The sequence below is a fragment of the Chironomus tepperi genome, unplaced genomic scaffold (genome assembly GCF_022539635.2).
Source record: "Chironomus tepperi strain 1889 unplaced genomic scaffold, CSIRO-AGI_Ctep_v1 contig_453, whole genome shotgun sequence".
NCBI lineage: Eukaryota > Metazoa > Arthropoda > Insecta > Diptera > Chironomidae > Chironomus > Chironomus tepperi.
Window position 1 is genome coordinate 274057 of NW_027226575.1, and position 15313 is coordinate 289369.

At 32.1% G+C, this 15313-nt stretch overlaps 1 protein-coding gene across 2 annotated transcripts in view; it reads right to left on the reverse strand.

Annotated features, from left to right (window-relative positions):
• Positions 1-198: 198 nt before the first annotated feature.
• if (integrin subunit alpha inflated) overlaps positions 199-15313 on the reverse strand; it is a 54792-nt gene continuing 39677 nt past the window's right edge. The window contains exons 7-14 of one of the 2 annotated variants that reach the window (XM_070651081.1): positions 10402-10450; positions 9123-9197; positions 5562-5947; positions 5150-5496; positions 2668-5091; positions 1594-2443; positions 1306-1533; positions 199-1241 (exon numbers count right to left, since the gene is read on the reverse strand). In XM_070651081.1, the coding sequence (XP_070507182.1) occupies positions 1146-1241; positions 1306-1533; positions 1594-2443; positions 2668-5091; positions 5150-5496; positions 5562-5947; positions 9123-9197; positions 10402-10450 (4455 nt within the window). In that variant the 3' untranslated portion in view covers positions 199-1145. The remainder of the gene's footprint in view (positions 1242-1305; positions 1534-1593; positions 2444-2667; positions 5092-5149; positions 5497-5561; positions 5948-9122; positions 9198-10401; positions 10451-15313) is intronic. The other variant, XM_070651082.1, reaches the window with a different exon arrangement.

Below are 15313 nucleotides of genomic sequence, written 5' to 3' on the forward strand. Positions count from 1 at the left end.
TACTTGAATTAAAATTAGCTAATTTTGAAGAAATTTGATTCAAATTTAAATTAAAAATTAAAAATCGATCAAGTCAACTTGACTCAACTGAAGAAATTTCAAAAATCAAATTATCATCTGCAGCCAACTTCACGATTTTCAAATTCTCATCTGTAACGGAAAAATCACCTAAAAAACGTGGATTAAAAGAAATTTCAGTTTCAATAATTTTCTATTTACAATTTTTTTATTTGAATTAAATTCAGCAGTGAAGTTATTAATTAATTAATTAATTAGAGTTAAATGAGGATTACAAAGTAATTTCAATTAGTGAGTTTTTTTCCATTTTTTTTTTTCGTGGGTAACATCCTCAATTATCAACAATATTTGCTTTTGCTAAATTTCTAGGACATAAACTTGCAATAATTTATAAGTTTTTTTCGCTAAATTTTTTATCATCTCTTCAGAAAAGGCACATTTATTCACATTTAATTGCTATATTTTTTGTTTTATTAATTAATCTAAATTAATGTTAAAGTTCAAGTCATCATCAGTGATTTTTAGTCAAGAAAATAAATTAAAAGTATTATTAGAAAGTGATTTTTGAAGTTTCATGTCTTCGAAAAGTTGAGTGAAAAAAAAGTTTGAAAATTTAAATTTGAAATTTCCGTTAAAAATTTAAATCTGATATTTCGGTTAAAAATGAAATTTTTTCCACTCAACCAAAAAAATGTTCGTTTTACGATTTTTAAAAATTAAAAGTTCGTTACAGGACTAAGATACTTCCTTTGTAAGCGACTAAGAATCAATGCCGATAAAATTGGCAGTTTAGTGCACATTTATCATACAAAAAAATAAGAAATCCTAAATTCAACAAATTAGAGATTCATTAAAAATTAATCAATTGGACATTGTGCTACCCATTTCCTTCTCATTTCTCTTATTCCTTAATTGTATTATCATGTGATCATTGTTTTGCAAAATAAAATGACTAGCAATGAATAAAAGAATTTTCTTTTCTCAGATCATTGAAATAAGATGGCAAAAAAAGAATTTTTTAATTAATTTAATGGGAGCATGCTGCTGCACATTTTTGTCACAGTTTAAAAGTTTTTCATTTCATTTCATTATAAATAACACAACAATTTTATCCATTCGGGATGACTTTACAAGTGTTCGTCACCATGATAATTGCCATTTCTATTTAAAGGTTGTCTTTCGTGCGGCGATCCTGTTGGACGATTTCGCTTGAAGAATCCACACTAGAAGGAACATCAAGGATATTAGCTATAATTCATCAATTCCATAAAATCAACTCAAAATTACCTTATACAGCAAATAAATAAGAAGTAACAATATAAGTGCACCAGCACATGCTGCCAAGACGAAAATCCATAAAGGAATAACATCTGGTTTTGGAACTGGATCGGGTATTGCCGTCACAAATACTTCGTGTGATTTTAATGTCTCGTTAGCTGGAGCTCCAACATACGGAAGTTTAGTGATTTTTCCTATTGCCATTGTTGAGAGCTTGATGTCCTGCTCACTTCCAAGCTGTAGGATTAAAAATAGAATATATTGGATATCCTGAATATTGAACTGACTTATACTCACTTTATTAAGGGTATGTGCTACTAATCTCATTCTAAGTGCAATCTCAGCACCTGTATTTTTCTCAAGTGGACCAACAACACATCTTACATTGACACAATGTGCTGATTCACAAAGACCATTGCTGTTGACATTGTTAATATCTCGAGTTGTTCGATAAAGTTTAAATTGTGGATTTGCATCGGATGATTTGTAGGTATATGATGATTTATGTTGTGTACTGTATGAGTTTCCTTGTGTCTTATCGTCAATGTTATCATTCTCAAGTTCCTCCTCTTCTCCATACTGATCATCCTCATATGAATAATCTTGGTATTTTATCTGATTATATAAACTTGATCCTAAGTATTTTGATGTTGATCCTGAAGAAAACTGTGTGTTTGAGTTTGAACTTGATGATTGTCCGCCTCTTGAAGCAGATCCAGCTCCAGTACTACCACTTGTAGACTGTCTATTACCACTGCTGGTAGAAAATCTACCTGATGATCCACTTTGTCTTCTGATTTCATCATCAACATTATTTCTACCTCCCAAAATTCCTAAATCGACACCAACAGTTTGAAGTCCACGTCCACCTTGTGCTGCTTTCTCAAATGTCGTTACTCCATGTACCAAATCAGGTCTTGGTGGTTCGCCATCTTGTTGACTCATCATCCGTCTTCGTCCACTGTGTGCGCCACTTGATGACGATTCACTTTGACTTTGTGCATTTTGTGCATGTGTTCTAGCAGCAAGTGATGAAATATCTTGATGGACATTCTCATCTAAGTTGATGTCAACATTTCCACTTCCGTAGGATGATGAACCGGTTGATGATGAAGAGGATGTGTGTGACGAATGTGATGATTGGGATCTAATATGAGTAAATGGAGTTCCGATTAATAATTTGAATCATACAGAATAAGAATTAAGGAAGTTACTCATTGATTTTATTGTTAGTATTGTTATCCAATATTGTTATGGTTGTGAACATTTTGTTACACGGTTTTGATTCATTTAAGTATATACTTTTAAAGATAGTTTAGTCATTAGTATTAAGTTATTCAAATAATAAGTAAAGGAACCTTGCATTCTTACCTGTTTCCACCTGCTTGACGATTACCACTGTTCCTAGTTTGACTTGCTTCATATGAACTACTTTGTGTATTTGATGTAGATCGAAGTCTTTCCTCTTCAAGTTTACGTCTTTGCTCATCAACACGTCGCTTCTGTTGTTCCTCATACTGTCTTCTTTCCTCTTCATATCGTCTTTCATCATCTAAGCGACGCTGTTCATGCAATTCAAGTCTCTTCCTTTCTTCAGCTCGTCTTTGTTCATCGAGTCTTCTACGTTCTTCAATTTGTATGCGTCTCTGCTCTTCCTGGATTTTCTTCTGCTGTTCGTAATATTCTACTCGTTTTCTTTCATATTCTTGCTGTTCCTGAGTTTGTGCTGTTGAGTGACTGGATCCAAAACGACTGTCAATATGGGATGATCCTTGCATATCACTTTGAGATGATCCACCAGATTGCCATGATGAGTGTCCAATGCCTCCAGTTATTATTGTTTCTGTGCTTGTTTCTGATAGAACAACACGACCGCCTTCACCTCTAACAAATGTTTGATTCTTTTTAGAAACATGAGTAATTTGTGGACCGCCATTGACTGAGCTACTGTTCCATTGTTCATGATATTCGTATTCACGGACATTATTTCCAGCGCCACCATGTGCATTGGATCCTGAGATAAATGAATTCAAATCAGATCCTGAATTTCCGCGTTTGTCAACAACAATTGTTGAGCCTCCTTGATTTCCAGCTGAAGATGAGCTTCCTGAACTTCCAGATTTTTCGAATGCAAATGATCCAGATCCTGATCCTGATCCTGATGCTCCTTGATTACGGCTTGAGTAGGTTTTATTTTCAAAGTAGCTGCTTTCATATCCACCGCTACTTCCGCCACCAGTAACAGTTCTGTCAGTATGTGCAGTATGACTTGTAACTCCTGTGCCGAATCCTTCACGATTTTTATTAGAAGTGCTGCCTCCTTGAGTAACTTGCCATTTACCTTTATGCTTTTGACGGTTTTCATGAACTAATGAAGCATCTCCAGCACTTACTTCCTGACTATCAGATTTGTCAAGGATTTGTTTTTCCTCAAAAGAAGCTTGACCTTGTGTATTATATCTATTTTTACTTCCCCATGCGCCAGATGTGAATCGTCCTTCACCACTTCTGATTGGTGCTCGATTCTTGTCCAAGAAACTCTTTTTCTCAAGTGAATAGTCAATTTGGAGATTCTCCTGATTCACAAATTGTGTTGGTTCACAATAGACATTTCCTGAGATTTCAGGTTGACTCAATAAGTACATCAATGGTTCCTTATCCAATGTCATTGCTGGCCAATTAATAAATAATTCAATTTCCTCGATTGTGGATGTTCCATTATTGCGGATATCATAAATATGGACGAAATGTGGACCAATGTCAGCTTCATTTGATGAGTTACTGAATTCTCTGTACTGAGAAACATTGTAATGCAAAACATCAGGTTGTGATCTTCCAGTAATTGATAAATCAGATTCGACAGAGATTGAGACTTGCTTTCTGTATACATTATCAGATTGACCGCCTTCAGCTTCCTCGTTTGTTGAGTTTGCTTCCATATAGAATTCATAGTAAGGTGAAAGTCCTGCCTTTCTTGATGGCTCAAGAATAACTTTAAAGTTAACAGATTTCTTAGCTGGTAATGGATTTCCGATGTCACATCTGAGTGTGTAGTTTGTCATTGCACTTGGTGCTGTACATATGAAGGATGTGTCGCGACTCTCGCCAAGCTTCTTGGTACTCTTGAAATCCAATCCTTGTGGAACTGTCATGAAGAATGTTGACTCGAATGCATCCTCTCCAAAGTTGCTTACTAAAACGTCGACAGTAAGAGATTCATTTCCACCCAGGATGTACTTGTCATTTGTCTTAACATCAAGTCTCAAATCAGGAATACAAATGTTGTCCTTTCCGCAATTCTTCATGATATTTATCGAGTCACGTTGAACTGTTCCACGATTCTCATCCAAAACTGTTTCCAAAACAGCACGTGCACGTCTGTTATGCTCTGATGATGCATAACTTGTTGTTGATTTTCTAATGTTGTACTTCATTTCCACTTCCAATGGTGTCAATTTGTCTCTAATTCCATCAGCAATGTAGACATTGTCCGAACGACATTCTGACTTTCCACGGTACAGTCTCATTGTTGTGTTTTGGATGTTCTGTGACTCTCTATTGACGAAGAACATTCTTGGTGTTTTTGTCTTTTTGGAATCAAGGACCCATGAGATTTCAATATCGATAACCGATGGTACATTCTTGCCATTGAATGATAAGCATGATGTAATAGTTGTACATGCTACCTGCTTCTTATCACGACCAGATAATGTGCAGTTCTTATTATCCAATGAGATGAGCTTATTCTCAGATTCGAAAACAGCACTTGCGTCCATTACTGCAACTGTTCGGGATCTGTATGGTAAGGAAGTAATGAATAGAATGAAGCACAAAGGATAACTGAGTAACTTACTTGAATACAATAGCAGAACTTGACTCATAAGCACCAACAACAAGATCAGGATATTGATTTCCATCCAAATCAATTCCACCAGCAAGTGAGAAACCGAATGTAGTCAATGGTCGTGGAGTTCCAGTAACATCTTCAGATGCAATGACTTGAGATGGCTTCTTTAATGGACCATTAGCTGAACCATGATAGATATAGACAACACCGCGTTCATTTGGACCATCATATGGAGCACCGACTGCAAAATCTCCATATCCATCAAGATTGATGTCACCAAGGGATGCTAAAGCTAAGCCAAATCGTCCTTTTGATGCTTTTCCTTCGCGGGTTTCGAGATTCTTGAAGTTATCCTGTAAAATATTGTTGGAATCAATTGATTATTTGGGATATGCTGTGATTGATGCTTAGTACTTACCACTTTACTCTGATAAACAATGTAAACGATTCCAGTCTCATACTTATTATCCTTATTTGGTTCTGTGTACATTGGTGCGCCAATAATCAAGTCCTGAAGACCATCACCGTCAACATCAACAGTACATATCGAGTATCCAAAGTAAGCTCCAATTTGTTCTCCAGTAATATTGACTTGATTTGTGAGATTCCATGAGAAAATGAGAACTTTACCTAAAAGTCCAGCACCACGTGGCATACCAACAGCAACACCTTGTAAACCTTCACCCATAAAGTCACCAGTTGCTGATGAATATCCTAAATATGAATCATCTTCCTTTGATGAGCTTTCCTTTGTCGAGTAAACTTTATCTTTGGGATTGTTCAGGCTATAGGAATACATTTGTCCTAAAATGTATAAGGAAACAGGCATTGAAGAACAATTTCTTAGAATTTTGTCATCAAATGATGAATTGCTGCATACATTTTATGCTGTTTTATCATCATGTAATGACAATTTTGAGTTTTATAGCTTTTTGTTATCTTCCTGCACCGATATGCTGTACATATCATAAATAATATAAATGGATACACCTTTAACCGTTCATAAGCGAGCAAATTATCTTGAAACTAAATGTCTTATGAGAAGCATCAAGAGAATTTACAGCCCTGTTATGCTTAACTAATGATATTCAGCTAAAGTAAAGCTGTTAAGAAGTATATGATCTTCTAAACTATGAATTATGTTAATTATTTTCTATTTTTATAAGCAAATTCATGTCAATTCTTTGTTACTTATTAAATCTTGTTCTATATTCTACTATGTAATCAAGTAAAATTTAAATCTGTACAACCATCACCTGCAACACTGTAAAAATTCCGTCCTTAAAGAAATAATTGAGTGAAGATTCTTGTAAAGCTGTGGTGAGCAACCTTTTATTTTTCACAGCACACCTTGATGCCTCGACCGAAACCGCACACGGCATACGGTTCATGGCATTTCCGAGGATAATTTGCCGCGATACACAAGTTGCCCACCACTGATGCAAAGCATTTGTGCGAATATTTTCAAAAATTTGAACCTTTTTGAATAGATTCGTTTAAAAAAGCCGTTAAATTGTCAAAACCAAAAACCGTTTATTAAAAATTCAAAAATGTTCACAAAGTTCAAAAGCAAAAATTCAAAAAAATTAAGAATTTCACTCAATAATCATCATTAAATTCAACCAAAATCATTAAATGTGAATCTTGATGACTTGAAGAAGTTAACAATTGGGAATTGAACTCCATCCCCTATGATCTTCTATAGATTAGATCGCATGCTAAACTGATCTAACCTGAGTATGAGGAAGTTCCAAATTATGGCAAATCATATAAATATAAATTATACATCTTTTGTATCCCTCTTACTTCTGCACTGGCATATGATATATCTTTGCTAGGTCAGAGTTGCAAAGCAGGCACTTGTCACAGGCAAAAATCGTACAATTTGTTGGTAATTTGTATGGTTTTATAATAAAATCCATGTAAATTATTAAGAAACTGTACGGTTTTTGTCGTACCTAGTTGTTAGGACGGGAATTATCAAATTGAGGTCATTCTGTGATGATGAACACGCTTTGATCCCTAATATCTCGAATTTACAGAAGATAATGAAGGACAGACTCGACTTCAGATGTTCCTTCTATGTACAATGCGCCCTACCCAAGTAAAACATCTAAAATGTTCATCTCCTTTTACTACTTCACACTCTAAATTCAGTCATGATTCATGATTTTGGTTGCTACGCTGCATCAGGAATATTTTACAGTGCCTAAAAGTTGTTCTGTGACTTCCACCATGATTTCAATTAACTATACTACGCTTAAAACTTATTCTACGACTAATAAAAATATTGATAATCAAAAATTCAATAAAAACTGCACAAAAAAAATATACAAAAGAGTTTGATGATGAAGAAAAGAAGAGATATAAATAGCACAAAAAATATAGCAATGATATCATGAGATTGCCTGCTTTAAAGCATTTTTGTTGATAATTTAAAATAATTAAAAATTAATGAAAAAAAATTTCAATAGTTTGCGGATTCAAGTGGATTGAATTGGGAAAAGTTGGACTTGAGTGGACTGGGGTTATATGCTTTGGTGAGCAGATCATCAGCCAGAGAGTCAATTGAGATTTATTATGCAAATAGATTTGCTTTCTCAAGCTACGCATCGTTGTAAATTGATGATTGGATTGTTGGAAAGCAATCAATTTACGACGATGCTTTTGATCTGATTTGGGATTTGATCTTCAAAGCATATAACTATGTCTACTCAAACATTTTATTGCTGGATATTGGCTATTTTAGGAATTTGAGTTTTATTTGCTGCAAAAATATTATTTTGGATTGTAGCATAAGATTGCGTGAAGAGTTTGGGTTAAAAATTTATGAATAGTTCAACTGCTTTACAGACTGGATATTGAAATTCTAATGCTAAAGTCAGTTCTAATTTGAATTCTTCAAAATTAACTTAATCTAGTTTTCATTTTTTGGCAAATATAAATTTTCAAAAGCAAAGAACTCTGGATCTTCATTTTAGTTCAATTTTACATTTTACAATGTTGAATCATGTTAAATACATAACTTTGAGCTGTAAACTAGCTAAAGATCGATAATATGACAAGAAATTATGTTCAAAAAGAGAATCAAATTCAAAAAATTTCAAAATGTAAACAAAGATTTAAATTTTGAAATTTGTAAATAATCTTCCAGATTGCACAAAGTAGGCGACGAATCCAACTTTCCAGAGTTGTTAGATCAGAGCTAGTTGTTCAATATTCAATAATAAAATCTATTCATAAATTTTCAAACCCTTAAGTTCTTTAAAACCTAAATGCAGAGAACTTTTAATATTTCCCAAGCTTTAATTGCATTCGCTTTCTATAAAATGGATTGTATTTGATGAGAAAGGAAGAGTCTAATAGTTATAATGTAAGCAACACCGGTAAATGCTGGCGGTTTTATGAATTTCTAACTAAAAGGATTTATTAATGATGTGAAAATGAATTTATTGGTTTTGGATTTGGCTAAATGACACTAACAAACTAATACGATAGGTTGGTTAAAACAATTCTTATTGTATTAAGATGTTATGAGCGGAGATTACTTGATGATTATTGAAATTTTGAGGTTAGAATCTTAATAATGAAAAGATTGCTACATTTTGTCACTAGCTAGCTACAGCAGGCTTTCGTTAGTTGTAACAATCATTTGATTATTAAGTCATTGATCTCAAACTTCTATGAATCATCAAAGAATCTCCATTTTAGGAAGTTTTTAATCTAAAAATTAGCATTATTTTGAATGAGTATAAAATTGATCTGTGTCACATGTATGAAGGATTTGTTTTGAATGTATAATGAAGTATAAATTATTAATCATGTAAAATGTTGAAAGTTGATGTTGTTTTTTTTGGTATCTGATTTTGGAAAACAAGTATGAAAAAGTTAGAAGCATTTGTTACTTTTTCAATTTTAAATAAAAAAGTTAAAAAAAAAATTAATTGTTTTTGTTTTGTTTTTTCAACATAGGAAATACCTCCATCGCCAAATTGCCCATATCGAGGGGGCTTAAAAGGATACTCAGCATCGGTATTAATTGAATATACTTGTCCTGCGTGGATTTATGTGGAATATAAATAGAGCACAGCCGCCACAAAAAATATAATTAATTTAATTATTAATAAATTCAGGATCACTATAAAAAAATTAATAATTTAAGTTTGTTCAAAAATAAGGATTGTGTTTTTGGGGTTTGCTAGAATAGAGTTTCGGGAGTTTTTTATTGAGGAACTGCAAAAATGATTTGTGTATTTATGTGTGTTTATATGGATTGATTTTTGGGGGGAATTCTAGTATATTTACAATGATGTTCATTCTTTTTTTCATTAAATTTGTTATGAAAAACTCTTAAATGTAGATGCGGGGAACAGGATAGAGTTTAAAACAGCACAAATTTATTGGAGGACGTTAAAAATTATGAGAGGTTTGGATGGATTTCAACAAAATTTTGAAAATATTGTGCTGGCAAGTTTTGGCGCGAAAATTTCAAAAATTCTTGAATTTTAAAAAGTTCTAGTTTTTCGAGCATATCTATATACACTCGAGAAACTAGTTCCTAATTCCACCAAGAAAATGCCGCCAAAAACATCATCCAGCACAAATATTTTGAAACTTTCACAAAAAAATCAACAAAAATGTAGTTTAATTAATTTGTTTACTACGCAAAACCTCTATCTACATGTCATCATTTTTTATTTTTTTCATTAATATCGCTTGCCTAACTTGTTTTTCATCACTAAAAGGAAAATTTTGAATTTGTTTATTTTTTAATTTGTTGTTTAATTTCAAAAAAACGTCAAAAAAAAACTTGCCAAACTGATTAATTTGATGTTGGTTATACTTACAACTTTGAAATATTGAAATGTGACTTTATGTATAAGATATCATTTTTGTGATTATGGATTGAATTAATATCAAAAATAAGTATGTAAAAAATGTTGAGAAGTTAGGCAAATTAAGGTAAAAAAAATTCCAAGAAATTCGTGAGATAAAAAAAAACTAAATTTGATTAGAAGTTTATAAGGTGAAGAAAAAAGGTTTCTATTCTAAAATAAGTTGCGCGATATCTAAAACTCTTTTTTTTTAACAATACATAATTTGATTTTCTATTTTAATTGTTCTCGCTTTAAAGACTATAAAAGACAATTAAACCCTGATGGATTTTGTATATATACTTGTAAATATAAATCTAAGACGCTATAAATATGTAAATAAAAAAATAAAAGAAACTTTAATCAGAGTTAAATTGATCATACCTTGCCAATACCAGCTTCCTGGTGCACCAACGAAAAGACGCTCGCCATCCTATGGGAATAAAGAAGAAGAAAAAAGAGAAATAAAGATGAATAATCGATGTTAAAGTTGGAGATTTTTAAAAGGTTTTATTGACGCAGTTTTGAGAATTTTCTTGATTTGAAGATATTCGGTTTGATTCAGCACTATTCAGCTCAATTAAGTACTTTTCAAACTTAATTCAACTTAATTCAATAGTTTTTAGCTGGATTCAAATTTGCAATTTAACTGAATTTGTATTCAGCTTAGTTTAGTAGTTTGAAGCTGAATTTAGCTGAATTCAGTAGTTTGAAGCTGAATTTAGCTTAACTTAGTAGTTTTTAGCTGAATTGAGTCTAATTTAGTACTTTCTTTATTAATTCAGCTCATTTTATTATTACTAGCTGAATTCAGCTCATATCAAACCTTTTTAATAGATTTCAACTGAATTCAGTAACTTAAAGCTTTATTCAGCTTAAGTTAGTAATTTTGTAAACAAAAACAATTTATTGCTAGCTGTTTGGTACTTCATAACTCAATTTGAATTACATACAGTCAACATAACCCTTTCCGCTGCCCAGAAAGACCACAAACATCAGATTTTCTTCCTCGTAAAGATGCAAAACATAAATGAGAAATTTAAATTTTTCTTATTTTGCATGCAAACAATGAGAAATTTATGGAGTTTTTTACAATCTCAATGCTTATTGCTCATTTTGATCGACACATGAATATCGAATTGAAATCGATTTTTGAAAAAACAAATTTCCTCATGTTCATTTCATGGAGTTTTTCAAAAAGCAGTAAAGAAGTTTAAGGAATGAAATTTAAAGTCCATTTAAATGTTCAATTGTCAAATAAATTTCGACGAGAAATGATTCTGTACAATAAATTCATCAAATATCAAGACAGTTTGTTTTGATTTTTACGAGACTTCTTTCTCTTATTCATAAACTTTTTTTGTGTGCACTTCATTGAATTGCAAGTGCATTTATACAATTGATACATAAAAGATTATCGTAATGGAAATCATGTTTTGATTGAGGTGATCTTTAATTCATGCTATGGGATGCAGGCATGATTGTGGTATGGGAATGAGAATACAATGAGATTGAACTAGATTTTTGAGTCAAGGGAAGGGAATTTGATGACTTTTTTGTGATATGACCTGGATTTCCATGATCTTCTATGAATTGCCTTTAATCCACATCATTTGGGTGGTCTGTGTCATAATTTGGAGAAATTCTTTCATCATAACCTCAAAAATTGTATTTAAACAGAACAATTGAGCAATGTGTGATGAACACATAGTACAAGTACAAGAGTACATGCTCAAAACATGTTTTACAATTCCAAAAACATGACACATCTTAATTAAGATATGATGATAAGCAAGAATCAATTCATGTAGACATTAAACTGTGAAACCAACAATTTTAGACTAAATAATAGTAGAAATTAAACTATTTTAATGTCACACATGATTTAGGTTCTCAATTCATTACAGTAGCCTGATAAGGAATGGAATGGTATAGACAGGTATCAGTGGGGTGTTATTAGAGCAAACAAAAATTGATGAATCATCAGAAAAATTGTTCTTCATTTCCTGATCTATAAACGTTATATCAAAGGAAAGCAGCAATAATTTTTTTAATAATTTGAGAGATGAAAGGAAGGTTGTTCGTAAATGATGTGTTAGGTTTAGTCGATGTCAGGGGATCATGGTGCATCTTTATGTTCCATCGTGCCATTATACTAGACCATCACTGGTGCACCATTGGGATAGTGCAAGTATACTACTTTGCTATCTTACCGTCAAGGTGTACCAATATCCTACCGGGCAATCTTAACACCGATAGCTTCAACGATTTATTTTAATGGACGAAGGTGAGTTAATCAAATGGATCATTCTGGAGCTATCTCAGAAGACATATAGCGATAGAGAGAGCCCCAATCCCAATATATTGTTAAACATCACTGACGAACAAACCCCATCGAATGAAAAATTATAGAAAAAATATTTTTAATGAAATTCTACCAAGTCATGCGGTTTTCAACAAATAAATATTTTGATCGATTTTACTTCTTCTTCTTCCTTTTTCATGTAATTTAGTGTCTGCGGAGTTGATCGTACTGATAAAGAATGTTTTTACACATCTCGTGAATGAATTTTGTATGTAAAGCTTATTGGTACATTCATTATAATTTTTAACACGCTGATATTTTGTGCGTGTGAGGATTTGCAGGTCTTTATGTCTGATGCTGTATGTAATTAATGGTTTACAGCAGTGAATAATTCGATTTTTGTAAATCCATAATTATTAAATTTTGATTAAAATTTAAGTCCTCATGTTCTATTATAAAAATGCGCTTGTAAGCTTCCTTGCATGTCCAATAAACGATGAATCGTTGCAAGAAGAGAAATGAGAAAGATATATTGGCTGCATTGCATGTTCCGGTGATTGATTTATGGTTTCAGTAATAAATATTGAAGATTATAACTCACCAGACTGCAGGCTGCACCCTTGATATCTTCATTATTATTTTTTGGTAATCAAAAATTTCAATTTTTTTATATTAAACAAATATTTGATCTTGTTCCTTCATATACAGTATGTTAAGTAAGACAAAGAGGAACAAAAAATTGAGATTCTTGCTGAGAACAGTGAACAAAACATGAGAAAAATTTGCTATAGAAATTCCATCACAGTTGTTATTTTTCATGTAAATTTGCATTCTCAATATTCTATAATCCATTGCAATCACGAGAGTTGCCAAATGTAAATTTTTATTCTATATGCTGATTCCATTATTATGTTAATTTACTTATGTATCTATATCCACTGCTGGATATATGCATATGATATGGATTTATAAGGAGCATCCATGTGGGGCAGACTATGTCGACTTCTAAATGCAATTGTTCATTCATAAATATTAATAAAGATTTTTTTTGTTGCTTGTTGCTTCCCAAAGACAGCGAAATTTATTTTAATAGAGTCACAAAAGAATCATCTCAGTTGTTGTTTCACGACAGAAGGTACAAAACGGGAGGACTCATAAGAATGCTTCTTTAACGGAACAAATTCTGAGAAATTGTTCCTTTAAGCATAACAAAAAGGCTCTTAAGGTGCATAATATTGAACTCGCGAGCCAAAATGCTCAAATATTCACATGTTTTTACCTCGACAAATGTAAATTTCTACTCGATTTTTATTTTATTATTTCGATGACAAAACAATAAAAGGAAATGAAGAATTGAAAACAGAACGTAATATTAATATAAAGAGATATTGCCGTGTGCAGGGAATAAGAATCGATTGCAATTTTGTATTTTTTGATGGATTACTGTTACTTATGGTGATGTGCAGACTACTGATGGATTATTTAGTCAAATTTACGATTGTTTCTGCTTTGGTAAGAGACCTGCTGTATGATTTTCACTCAGTTACTATTTATCAGCTCAATTTTGACTAATTTAAGAATTTTTAGTTCAATTTGAATCAATTCAGCGATTATTACTCTTTATTCAGCACAATTCAGCTCTTAATTCAACAACTTTAAGTTCAATTCAGCATTTTTTGCTTAATTCAGCTCATGTTGGTTCAATTCAGCGTGATTCAGTTAAAATTTAGCACAATTCAGCGTTTTTTGTCTTGATTCTAATCAATTTTATCATTTTCAGCGCTTTTTTTATCAGTTTACCTATTTATTATCAATTCAGCGGTATTCAGTTCAAGCTAATTCAGTACAATTCAACTAAGCTCAGCACTTTTCAGCTCGAAACAGGACAGTTAGTTAAATCTTGCAAAATTCATCTCAATTCAGCAATTTTATGATAAATTTACTGGTATTCAGCTTAACCTAACCTAATTCAGCTGAATTCAGCATTTTCAAATCATTCAAATTTCAAATCCCTGACAATAACAGAATTTTTGATATCGTTTAACTTCTTCTTCTTGTTTTAATATTCAAGAATAAAAATCGCCAATCGAATTTTGATTGTCTTTTAATTCTTAATATTATTGAATCGAAAGATATATTCACAATAATACAATGCCTTCCCTTTGAGTAATTTAATTTTATTGCATTTTGGTTATATTGAAAATTTATGTTTTTATTGTTGCTGCTCGATCATCTCAATCGGAGAAAAAAAGCCACTATATATTATAAAATTTTTACATCTCGTGATTGCATTTATTGCCCCGTACCCGATATGATCGTCGGTTGGGAACAGAGGAAGGGAGAAAATATTTGAATAAAATTCATGTTTTGAGACATGTAGAACATAATTTCAGTAGCGATATTTCTCATGTTTTAATGTGACTTGATATGTGAGCGAAAAATTCTATTGTTTTCTTGAGTATGATTATGATGACATTGGGAATGATAAATTTGTGTCGTAAAATTGGAAGTATTTTGATGATGTTTTAAGGCATCAAATTATATTCTGGATTTTCTTTGTTCTCGTTCATTTATATTACTGATTTTGTAAGAATCGAACATAGAAATAAATTGCTGAATTAGTAAGACTGTTAAGTAGTTTCTAATAAATATACACCTGAGGTGCTAGGTTCAATTCCTGAAAGTTTCATTTCATTCATAATTGTGGAAGTTTTTTGTATTTTGTATTATTTTAAATTATTTTTTTTTACAAAATTGTACCATTTTAAAAATGTTGAAATTAGTATGAAATGTTATACTTCACAAGTGTCAGCAGAAATCGGTTTTAAACAAACTAAAGCAAACTCAAGTCGACTTAAATCTCTAAAATTCTAATAATCTGATCTAGATTGCACAATGCTGTGACAAGGTGAAGTCCACACCGAATCCGACAGTCCACCAACCTGAACCCAGACCTCAATCGGCCAGTCGAGAATTCTCACCCAACCTCCA